This window comes from Lycium ferocissimum, chromosome 11 (genome assembly GCF_029784015.1).
Source record: "Lycium ferocissimum isolate CSIRO_LF1 chromosome 11, AGI_CSIRO_Lferr_CH_V1, whole genome shotgun sequence".
NCBI lineage: Eukaryota > Viridiplantae > Streptophyta > Magnoliopsida > Solanales > Solanaceae > Lycium > Lycium ferocissimum.
Genome location: NC_081352.1, coordinates 34,420,102 through 34,432,513, shown reverse-complemented (window position 1 = coordinate 34,432,513; position 12,412 = coordinate 34,420,102). Strand labels below are relative to the sequence as shown.

At 35.5% G+C, this 12,412-nt stretch overlaps 2 protein-coding genes across 2 annotated transcripts; both read left to right on the top strand.

The window, feature by feature from the left end:
- Positions 1 to 3,757: 3,757 nt before the first annotated feature.
- Positions 3,758 to 8,673, top strand: LOC132035850 (pentatricopeptide repeat-containing protein At4g28010). The gene is made up of 3 exons (XM_059425991.1): positions 3,758 to 6,229; positions 6,407 to 6,538; positions 7,905 to 8,673. Exon 1 carries the CDS (start codon positions 3,957 to 3,959, stop codon positions 6,168 to 6,170), a length of 2,214 nt encoding a protein of 737 aa, XP_059281974.1. The 5' UTR covers positions 3,758 to 3,956; the 3' UTR covers positions 6,171 to 6,229; positions 6,407 to 6,538; positions 7,905 to 8,673.
- A 646-nt stretch (positions 8,674 to 9,319) lies between these two features.
- LOC132035848 (uncharacterized) lies at positions 9,320 to 11,691 on the top strand. Its single transcript, XM_059425990.1, has 3 exons — positions 9,320 to 9,500; positions 9,783 to 9,892; positions 11,380 to 11,691. The coding sequence occupies exons 1-3, from the start codon at positions 9,320 to 9,322 to the stop codon at positions 11,446 to 11,448; spliced, it is 360 nt and encodes a 119-aa protein (XP_059281973.1). The 3' UTR covers positions 11,449 to 11,691.
- Positions 11,692 to 12,412: the final 721 nt, after the last annotated feature.

The following is a 12,412-nucleotide window of genomic DNA, read 5'->3' as shown; positions in this document are numbered from 1 at the left end:
AACAGTGTCTAATCCTGATTAGAAGGTAGAGATATACATCTGACGGCTGTGATTTGTTGTCCCTCCGAATTTGATCAATATTTGGATTAAGGATTGAAAATTAAATTTTATGTCTAATTATGAAAATATTTACTATCTGTTGTCTGTACTCTAAGGGGTCGTTTGGTAGTTAGTCAAAATTATCCCAAGATTATAATTTTGGGACTAATTTATTTCATTTATTGGGATTATTTTATATAAATTTATTTTATTATTTTATACCATCTAAAAGATGATAAAATAATCTCGTGATAAGGATGTGTTAAGATATCCCATCTCTATTTTATGCATTTTATAAATATTGTTTGATACGATAAATTTATCCCAGGATAAATTTATATCTTCTATCAAATATGATACAAAAAATTAGTGTTGAGATATTTAGAACTATATCATGCACCAAATGACCCTAAAGTATAAACATCCGATTTTTCTCATATTTATGTATAAAGTATAAACACGTTTTAAATGTTATTATGCACTTTATACAAAGTTGATACACTGCTATAATGCGTTTTCCTCCAGAATAATATTTATAAATTGGGGTACGCGGGCGGAAACATTTTCACAAGCTTATATTTTTTAAAATATTAAAACGCGTAGATTCAACGCAGGTAGACATAGCTTAGGAATACGGCAAGTTTGTTATGTGGGGGCCACACCTGAGTTGGGTCAAATTCAACATGTGTGGGACCCGATTCCTCTTTCTTATCTGCGGAGAAGAATCCAGATAATTGCCGAACAACTTGGGCTCTAATTGCGTGTTACATTAGCCTGCTTGACGGGTCATTTCCGCTTTTTCGTGGTCTTTATTTAATTTTTGTCCTTCCAATGGGCTACTCTTTAAATTTACCCTTTAAAATTAATTTTATGCTTAAGTTACATATCATAATATTCATAAAATTATCATAATATTCATAAAATTATGCCTGAGTCTCAAAAGAATTTATATCCATTTGACAAAAATTTAATTTTAAAAGGCGTAAATTAAAGACCAATGATCTTCAAATAAATTGGTCTTTAATTTATTTCTTTCAAAATTAAACTTATACTTATGAGGGTATAAATTTTTTACGGTTTGTGAATATTATGATGTGTTGTTCACGCCCCTAGATTAGATTTTGACTTTCAAAATCGAAAATCCATCCATCTGAGGGACAAAAATTAAACCAGCACAAAATAGGGACGAAAGTGCAAATGACTCGTGCAATTACTTCCCGCTTGACTCCTATCTGATTGGGCCGTAGTTTTTGTGGGGCCCATCATATTATACTTTTTTACTTTGTCTTTTACATTTCAATTTTTTTCACTTTTCACTTTTTCATAAAGAACACAAAGACAGAAGAATATACATATTTTCCATTTTCGGGAAAAAAATAAAAATTTGTGAGACCCTATGATTTCCTATTTGTATTGAAAGCGCAATAACTACGACCTCTTGAGTCATGTGGCTTGGAGAGTGATTATAGCTCTCTCAAAGGTTTAAATGTCAAAAAAGGAATATTGAGTAAAAGTGTTTGGAGGTCTATTTGTTATTGAGTTATAGTAATGTCTGACGTAATCAACCCTAAAAATTGTTTTAAGGAGGCCAACAATCTAAAAATTCCTTAATTTGAAAATATTTACCTGCCAATAATTCTAAAGAAAAATTAACAAGTTATTTTGAAGTTATTTAGCGTAAATATTATTAAGAGCATTATTTGGAATGGTATAGATAACACACCTCAAGCGGCTTATGCAGGGACAAACTTAAGAATATGGTGTGTCATTATCCGTATTAGAGTCAAGTCAGTAAAGAGTCCAAGTTTCACTCAGTAACGTACAACACTCCAAAGCATAATCTTAACAGAACTTTAACTAAGTACCAAAATATAAGAAAATGACAAAATGGTCCCTTATCTTTGGTAAAAAGATAATAAGTTCAAATAGCTTCTTTGAGTAAGGTTGTTCAAAACTGAACCGTAACTGATAATCTAACCGCAAAATTAGTTTATTGATAATGAGTTATCGGATTAACGATTGGTGAACGGAATAAAATTTTATAGTTAACGGTTTATTAGTGCGGGGGTTGATTACTCAATTTTCTTATCAGGTTAACTGTTAACCCGTTAAGACTTATCATATTTATATTTTCACTCCTACGTATATGATGTATCTATTGTAAATCTTAAATCTAAAGCCTATATTCGCTTCTTATCCATTCACCTTTGTCAAGGGAAATAGAAAGAGAGATTCATGGCAAAGAAAAAACACTAGTCATGTGTTAATAGTCACTTTGTTGATGGTAATATTCATGGCAATTTGCGTTTATAGTGGCAATGACTATTCTACGGAGTGCGGTGGCTACTGTCCTAAAGGCTATAGGAGACAATATGGAGTATTGTCTCAATGACCTTGCCCATAAAAATAATTATAAAGATTTTGTCAGTTGAAATTGGATTACATGTTATGATTTTAATTTTCATTGTCTCTTAGATTTAGTCGATACATCGCTTGATAACCGTTCGATAATTGCTAACGCGATACCGAGCCAACTGATATCTTACCGGTTGGCTAGTGGATTAGTACATTAAAAAATCGATAACCGATGAGTCAAAGTGTTAAGCATAATCGTCCGCCCAACAAGCAACCCTACTCTTTAGAATCATTTGAGTTTCATTTGAGCAGCTTTGATCTCTTAAGTTTGTCAAAATGAACATTTTGGTTTCCGTTAAATATTTATCAAACTTTGATTATTAAGTTTAATTGAATTGTAAAAATAGAAAATATTTAACAGGAACTCGCCTCTCTATCTCACAAAGGTAGGGGTAAGGTCTAGACATCCTACCCTCACAGCAGGGGCGGTGCTAAACTAACTGAAGGGTGTTCATCCGAACACCCTTAGCCGGGAAATTGTACCGTGTATATAAGTAAAATTTTATTGAATTTGTAAATATATCGTAAAATGAACACCCTTCAAATAATAGAAGGAGTTAGTCCAACGGTTAAAGGTGTTCAAAATGCCCTAACGGTTGCAGGTTCAATCTTGAGTTTCCCGCTTTGCTGAGTCTACTTATTTTTAAAACGAGATAGATCAAATGTTGGCTTGATTTACTTATTTTTCTTAATAGAAAATGAAGTATTCTATGGTTTGAATTAAGTCACAATACAAGGCTTTTAGAATAATAATCTTATTTTTTAATAAATTTATTTTACAAAAGGGGAAAACCTTTAAAAAACAATAGAACAACAAATTTTTTATGACTTAGCTAATATTAGGTAGTTAGATTTAAAGTTTTATGTGCACACCCACTCATCAATTTTTTTTAAAATTATTTACTACTTGAAACTTTGAACACTCTTAGAAAAATTTCTGCCTCCATCACTCCTCCCAGAGCCCACTTATGAAATCACACTAGGTATATTGCTGTATTTAACAGGAATTCGCATTTGGAACTACACTTTCTGTAGTTTATATTATGGTCCATTTCAGAAGTCTGATACAATTTTGGAAAAGCAACTTTTTGTCATTCTAATCTATTTTTATGTGGTCTGTACGTTATGTTGCAGTTTCTGAAGACGAAAATTTATGACAGTTCTGGTTAAATTTTCTTTTACTGTTTCGATTAAATTTTACAATACAGTTTAGTAAATATTTAAAGTTCACTTTTGATAAACTTAAAGAAACGAAGCTGTTCAACTGTTAGTTAAAAGTCTATTTTAAACCTAGTACCAAAATAAAGAACCACTTTTGTCATTTTTTCTCACCAAAATACGCTAGGCAAAAGGCAAAATTGCCCGCTACAGCCACCCTCAGTCAGTGGCACCATAGCTGATTTTCCACCTTCATTCTAGCCTCGGTATTCACATAATTTCCACCTTTCTTGATCCTTATCAATTGCTTATCTGCATATATCTATCTACACACAAGTTATAGAATGATAATCAGAAATCAAATATCAAGAATCTGCATTTCTTTTCAAGAACCTTTTTTTAATACCAAAAATCTGTTCTTTATCAAACACTTTTCATCAACAACCCATGTTACACTTTACTCAGATATACAAAATTTGGACACCCATTTGAGGTCACTTTGTGCAAAGCCTAATCCTCAGTATATTAATGCATTTTCACATTTTAACCATGTAATTGATGATTTAGGTCAAACCCCATCTGAGCCAACTTGCAATTTTCTTGTTGTAACTTTGGCAAAGAATAAGGAGTACAATCTTGCTTTAAGGGTGTACCATAAAATGAGAAAAGTTCAAGCCTTGCCCAGGTTTTTATCATTAGCTGCTTTGGTTGAATGTTATGTTTATGTTCATAGCCCTAAGTTAGCAATTGGTGTATTGGGATTGATGTTGAAGAATGGTTATAAGGTTAATGTATATCTTGTTAATGTTATATTGAAGGGTTTATGTGACAATGATATGGTTGTTAATGCTATTAAATTTGTTTGGGGTTTGGATATGAAAGAGGTAACGCCCGATATAGTTAGTTTTAACACCCTTATGAAAGGACTCTGTAAAGAAAAGAAAGTACAAGAGGCTTTGGATTTGAGGTTTAGTATGGAAAAAGTGGTGAATTTTACCCCAAACGCGCATTCATATGCCATTTTGATGGAGGGTCTTTGTTCGGTGGATAGGTTGGATGACAGTATTTTATTGTTGGAGGAGATGAGAAAAAAGGGTTTGAAAGAAGATGTTGTTGTGTATAGTACACTTATAAAAGGGCTTTGCAATAAAGGATATGTTAGTAGAGGGAAAGAACTTTTGAATGAGATGTTGGAGAAAGGAATTTCTCCAAGTGTAGTCACGTATTCTTGTTTAATTAACGGATTTTGTAAGCAGGGAAAATTGAAAGAAACTACAATGTTATATGATGATATGTTGGACCGTGGAATCCAGCCTGATGTTGTTACTTTTACAGGCATGATTGGTGGGCTCGGGAATAACGGGATGGCTAAAAAAGCAATGGAATTGTTCAATTTAATGATACGTAGGGGTGAAGAGCCCGGAAACATAACTTACAATATTCTTTTACGTGCACTGTGCAAGGAAAGATTGTTGACCGATGCTTTTCAAATTTTAAAATTGATGATAGAGAAAGGCAAAACACCCGACGTGATCACCTATAATACGCTAGTAAAAGGACTTTGTGAAATTGGGAAAGTGGATGATGCTGTGACAATTTTTGATTCTATGTTGGGTGACGAGACTTATGTTCAGCCGGATGTTATAACATTGAACGTACTAATTCGTGGGCTTTGCCAAGATGGGAACCTTGATAAGGCTGGAAAAATTCATAACAAGATGGTTGAGAAGAAGTCTCTAGTTGATATTGGAACTTTTACTGTACTTATTGGAGCTTATATAAAGGCAGGAGACATTGTCAAAGCTTTTGAACTTTGGAAGCAGCTAAATCAATTGAATCTTATTCCAGATTCAATAACATATAGCACCATAATTGATGGATTTTGCAAGTTGAGTGCGCTCAATATTGCAAAAGGGTTGTTTCTCTGGTTTAGACAAAAGGGATATTATTATCCAACTGCTTTTGATTACAACAGCTTGATGGATGCCTTATGCAAAGAGGGTAGTTTGGAGCAAGCAAGGAAATTGTTTCAAGAGATGTTAGATGGAAATTGTGAACCAGATGTAATCTCGTACAATATTATCATCCGTTCTGCTCTGGAAGCGAGAAATTTGCAGTCTGCTAAGGAGTTGCTTATTGATATGTCTAAGAGGGGTTTGAATCCCGATGCTTTCACTTTCTCCATATTAATAAACAGGTTTTCGCAGCTAGGACAGTTGAAGGAGGCGAAAAAATTATTTGAGAGAATGAGTGCATCTGGCTTGACACCGGACATTACTGTATATGACTGTTTACTCAAGGGTCTTAGTTTGAATGGTGAAACAGAAGAAATTATTAAGTTGCTTCACAAAATGGCTTCTAAGGGCATTGAACTAGACCTCGGACTTACTTCAACCGTCATGGAATGTCTTTGTAATGTTTCTGAAGATCTTAATGTGGAGGAATTGTTGCCAAACTTTTCGCAGAAAAACTCAAAAGAATTTAGTATTCCCTGTAGTGAATTGTTGAAGAAGCTTCGCAAGAGTCTTCCCGAGCTTCAGTTAGATTCTGCTTTGTAGTACAAATTCACACGCTTCTGGCAGCTGATGAGAGAGCTTTTTTTCTTTTTTTACCATAGGTCAGTATTACATTTTGACTTTTAAAGCTTTTGAAATGCAAATGCAGAGTATGTTATCCCATAGTCTATTATTTCCTCTTAAATTTTTTTCTTGTCGATATGCAAGTAAAGGTATCATGTTGATTATATAGTTTGTGAGAGATATCGTGTAATCATCTAAGTTGCCTCTGTTTCCAGGAGACCGGGTGTTGGTCCTTCCGTCTGCAGTAAAGGGCATAACGTTGAATCCCCCATTATCGATCACTGCAACCCTGCATTGCAAGAACTCAGATGGCCTTCTAGGGCACTCAAGTGAACTTAAAATTCATGGTAATTGGTCTCTGTTCACTTCCACGTGCTTTTTTATGTGGGACATCGTGATAGCAAAAGAATGGAATTTGTTAGCATCACAAATCGCTTAGTTTCTTTATGAGCGTCGCAGTGATAGGGCTCCATGTTTCATCAAAAAATGATAGGGCTCCATATTTTGTCTGAAGATTTTGTTGATTCCCTTACACGGAACTTAGCAGTTCGCAGTTAGGTCACTTCTTTCGCCACTAATATTTTCTGATCATCCAAAGAGACCTAGTGATGAGGATCCTTCTCCTCGCCATAATTATGTTTAGAAACGTGTTGGACATAAATGCCCATTTTGATGGTCTTGACGCTGCAAGTTATTCCAACTACCTTCCCCTAATTCTCGATAGGGGATTTATCGGCGTGGTGAATGATTGGTAAATAAATTTTTCTTTCTTTTTCAAGGGAAAGAACATGGATGTGTAATCAACATTCATGCAACATTTAGTACTTACCTGTTTTAGGGGCTGTCATTCGTCTGTAATTTTGCATTTAGAGTACACTGTAGCTTTCAGGATGATTTTCAAGCTTTTGCTCTAGAACTTAAGATACTGGAGCGATGCATTTAATCATGACCTACGTATTGATGTGTATAGGTTAAGACTAAAGAGTTGTTCCATTATTTGAACCGCTGATGTTTTTCGTGCTTTATATCTAGCAATGAAGGGGCCTAGCGATCTAAACTTCATTTGCATCGCCTGTATATAATATAACAACCACGGTGAAATCTGGGGCCGAAGGGTTGGCATTCAGAGATCTTGCATGCACAGAATTTTGAGAAGTCTTTTTTTACTCTTTCAACTGGGAGTTATATGAATATTATATTTACGTACCACCAACAGGTTTATTTTCAGTTACCCAAATAACATACTCATGTTAGCTAAAAATTTCTCTAGTATATGGAAATTGCAGCCTCCATTTTTTTTTTTTGGGATAACCGTGATGTATAGGTCAACTTGTGCGCACCTCGACTAATTCCACGGGATACCTGCTACCTCCCCAGCAATAGGTACCAAGTAACTCTGTCCACCAAGGCTTAGACAACTGAGAAGAAATCACCTAGCGTTTTTGTCTTTCGCTGATATTTGAACTTGAGACATCATGGTTATCCTCCCACTTCATTGACCACTCAGACAAACATTTGATACTTTTCCTTTTTTGTAAATCAGTCAAGTCTATGCAAACTCTAAGGAAATTCCATGTTTTTTTCTCTTGTTAAGTTGATTTTTAGCAGTGATAATGTCTTCTAAACAATGTACAATTGTTGACTGCACTATTTCTGTTATCTTATATATTTTTACCTTTATTCTAACTGAAACTATCTTCCATCTTGCTTCAGAACCATGGGTGTAAAAGTTCTACTGCTCCAGAAAATGGAAGTTATTCAGAGCATGATGCACATGCAATGAGGGTCAACAGAAGTTATCCAGAGCATGGTGCACCGGAAATGAGGGTCAACAAAAGTTATTCAGAGCATGGTCCACAGGAAATGAGGGTCAACACACATATCAATCGTAACATTCGAAGAGGGAGCAACAGTCTAACTGCTTTACCTGGTAATTTGATCTTATGTCAGATTTATGTTTCTTATGTTTTGTAGTACCTTAAGACCTAGATATCTCCTGGGGAGGTGCTGGTTGTGGGAGGTCAGCGAGCCTTTTGAAATGCAATAGAATACAAGCTTTAGTTGTTGAAGGATGATCCTTTTATAGAGGCATCTTTGTTTTAAAGCTTCCAAAAGCTTCTAGATGTTTGTAAATGTCATTCTATTGTGGAGGAAAAGGCATTTGAAGTGCATCAGCTGTTAGAAGAAAGCTCCCTTTGTGCATACTCGATTTTGTGTGGAGAACCATGTCTTCCCTTTAGAACATATGGCGGTCATCAGATGTACATGTAACATATATCAGGGCGGAGACAGGGATCAAGGTCTTTGCAATCTCAATCGTAAGTGCTTTTAGTGGCAATATCTTATGGCTGGCTGATTTATTTTCTTAGTTTTTGCATTCGATGTACCAAAAACTTAAAAAAAAAATTCCACTAATAGAAAGTTTCTCATTGTCTCTCCTCAAGGAGATGGCAAGTGAAGAAATTATATATTATCTGTTCGCATGGATTTGTTGCAATGCCGGCTAGACTATGTCAAATGGGGAATTGATGTCAGTCAAGTACTTCCCTCCTCTGAATTTTGTATTTCATATATCTATTCATATATCTATACATCTGTTTCTAATGTTTCTGCTCTCTCTTATTAGCACTCTACCAACATCACTTTCAACTCTTTTTGATAAGTAAATAAGACTTTTATTCGTGAATTGCTCCAAGATGGTTCATAACAGGGTACATTAGGGTCGTACTCTGATTAAACAAAAACGAAATAGGGTACATCAGATCATTAGAAAACCCAGCCCCCTAGCTGCTGTTCTAACCAGTGAGCTGACACTGTTATATGCAGCTCTCCTGCTTACCCTGTATCTGCTGTGAATTTTGTAGTTTAGCTGAAGCATCCTCTAGTGCATCTGTTGACTATAGCAGTAATGGTTCTCGGCCACATTCTATTACATCATCTAGCAATTATGTCATTGAAGTTTATTTGTCCTTTTCAGATCCCGTTCATGTACCATCTCTTGATTCAGACCGGCTGCAAAAGTTGGTGCTATTAGGCGTGAGGTTGGGGTGGTGGGTGCTCGTCGCCAGTCTGCTGAAACTTTTGCCAAGTCCTCATCTTCACCAAGCAGGTCATCTTCAAACTTACATATGGAGCAGGCCCGACAGGATGGTGGTAACTCTAAAGGATCACTCCGACCTGTTAGCTCGAATTCTAGAAGTGACCACAGTGCAGTATCTGATTCCCCTAAATCCAGCTTGCCAGTGAGCAGGCCTCTCTCAGGAAATCAACATATTAACAGATCCCATCAACCTGTGGGTCAACAGAAAGGTAGGCACTGCAATGTATTATTTTTACTGCTATTATTTTAATTGGTTTCAGGGCATCCTAATAAAGAAGATGTCGTTCAATTCCTACTCATGTTTGAATAATAGGGTTAAATTAATCAGTAGAATAAGAAGGAAAAGAGGAGGGGGGGGGGGGGGGGCGGCTTGAAAGTTGCCATCTGATCTAGACATCTAGTGCATAAAATGGTTTCCGAATGGCACTCTCCTTGGCTCTTTCTGCATGTGCTCATTTTCTAGATTACCTTACTACATTTTCTTTGTATAGCTGTTCAGTGGAAGTCAAACCAGAAGCAGCATACACAGTATTGGGTTGAATGTGAATTGATTGCAAAAGATAGTGAAAATGGCACATCAACTTTGACTTGTTGGAAAGGGGTAAGTTTGTCTTACAGAAAATAGCTCAAATGTTGTGAGTCATGGAGAAACGTGTTATGCAGAACATATGAATTTTAAGAAAAGAGGGGGAACGGGGAAAAGTAAAAGTTGAAGAACAAAAGACAAATTTGGGCGCTGCCAAAGACGAAATCTTTTACAAGAGTTTGAATGTTCTTTCTATTCATTAACCTAACTTCTCTCTGACATTTTATAATGCTGATTGCATTAGCTATCCGATCAAGTCAAATACCTAGCGGAAGATTTGAAAGTCATTTTCAGTTGACGTTAAAATACTACTATAGTTGAGTGATGAAAAAATAATGTTTTGGGATGAATAGCAACAAAATAATACACCTCCAGATGTAAAACACGATCTATCTCAGTAAACAGGTGTGACATCCCACATCTTCTATGCTCACCGATCGTAAGTTGTGGGATAGATTGCAAATGCTTCACACCTGCAAGGGAAATTTAGGACAATTTAGTCGCAACCACCAAGAGATGCAGAAGTTGGAAAGAAAAAACTACAATCGACCGTGGAAATTTATACAATCATGTGCCAGAAAAACATCTTCAACTCTGGCCCCAGGGCCTTTGTTTCACTAGGAAAGGTAGTCTGGGGGGAATGTGTGGTAGGCGCACATATAAGTTCGAATCCTGATGTGAACCAAGTGTGGTGTTTAAGTAGAGAAGGGTAGAGGAGCGACTATCCACTGAGTTTTGAAACTAGATGCACCGGATTATGGATCATTAATCGTAGTATACTAAAAATGTTGAACATTCAAAAAAAAGTTGAAAGACCAAAAAGTCCTTCAAAAGCTGACAGACCATTTTGCCCTTAAAAATATTATTTATTAACATCAATACATTAATTTTCTTAGTTAATCTCAAAAGGTAAAGAATTTAAAACGTTACATTGCCCAGATTCATATGCAGGTATAGTTTATTCTGTCAAAAATCCATAAATTAATTTTCTTAATTAATCTGTTATATTATGAAAAAAGAATATGGACCAGGTGGAAAAAGGAGAATGGGGAGCATAGAAGTCTGTACATAAATGCCCAACTACTTCTTCCGTAGACTATCAAACAAAAAAAGCATAACGTCGTTGTAACTGAAGCAATATTTCTTGTTCTTCAGAGAAGTTCCCAGTATAGATACTATTAGAGAGGTTCCTATACAATAGACAGAAGTCACTTGATGTAATGGTTTACTCTCAAAACAAGTCAAAATGTGCTATATATTTTGGGATGGATGGGTGTTACTCTTCTTTGTGATTTAACCATTATAACCCAGATATAGAAACCATCTATGTTTACCTTGACATGCTATTTTATCAGCAAATACTCTATACTAAAACCAGAACATCACATTCCAATGGGGTCTACTTATATGGCAGTGCTGACAAAAATAATGTGCTGATCTTGGGTAATTATGTTTCTCCACTCTTAATTTTTGTGTGTTCTTTTTTTAATTGTATGTTGCAGGGTTGGGTGATCATACGTAAAAACCCGCGCCACTGGTTTAGTTATCAAGAGCTCACACAACACAATTGAAATGGGATGCTGCACGAGTTGTAGAGGTTGAAAATAGCAGTGGAGAAACCATTCTCTAAAGAGTATCAAGAGAATTCTAAGGCTGTAAGTTTTGTTTTAGTGTATAGTTATAACCTAGGTTATTACATGATTCAATGCCAGCTTGTTTATTCTGGTTCGACTAGCTTACGTTCAGTTTTCTTGGGTTTCAAGGGGTCATTTCTGAGCGATTTGAATGTTGAGTTTGAGTATGGCTTTTGATGGGTTTCCAGTGCTAACCACTAACTTAGAGTGTGTTTTCCCTTGCTCCTCAACAATGAACGAGTTGGTTTTCACTAGCTCACCAACAATGAATTACGACGGTTTTCATTCTCTAACCAATAATGATCCCCACACAACTAATCTTTTCCCCCAACTCTCAGAAACCAAAGGTACACTATTACTTGAGTCGAGAAGAAAGAGGGAGCAGAATTCTCAAAAGGTTGTGCATGATGCTCTTGGTTCTTAAATTTGGCAATACACAATATGTCTAAAGCAGGCACACCCAAAGCAAACAGTAAAGACGCAACAAGTGTCCACCAAGAATTCAATACAATTATGAGTAACACAAACTATATTCGAAATAACAAATAATCATCATATCTATATTATATTAAAAGCATGAACTCCCTAATTTGAAAGTTAAATTATCAAAATATCCTTTAAAAATTTAATTATCCTCTTTATTTAACAGAAATTGCCACGCAAAAAACAAAGCTTTAACCAACGTATCCTAACCATTATGAAGAGAAGCCACCGCTTCATAAATACACTAATTTGAAGTTTCATATGGTAGACAATTATGTTACCTACGCTACTTATGCTTGATAAATATCTCTAGAAGTTTTAGAACCGACCTCCTAAAGTGTCCTTATTCAGAAGTTATTTTTATGTCAAACTTATTAGGACCATTTATTAAAATCAGAGAACTGAACCTTAATGAATA

What these genes read in the sequence shown, in the direction of transcription:
- LOC132035848 (XM_059425990.1), top strand. Translation starts at nt 9,320, where the DNA reads ATGGAGCAGGCCCGACAGGATGGTGGTAACTCTAAAGGATCACTCCGA. An exon ending in ACCTGTGGGTCAACAGAAAG is followed by an intron (nt 9,501 to 9,782) that starts GTAGGCACTGCA and finishes TTCTTTGTATAG; the next exon opens with CTGTTCAGTGGAAGTCAAAC. An exon ending in CTTTGACTTGTTGGAAAGGG is followed by an intron (nt 9,893 to 11,379) that starts GTAAGTTTGTCT and finishes TGTATGTTGCAG; the next exon opens with GGTTGGGTGATCATACGTAA.
- LOC132035850 (XM_059425991.1), top strand. Translation starts at nt 3,957, where the DNA reads ATGATAATCAGAAATCAAATATCAAGAATCTGCATTTCTTTTCAAGAA.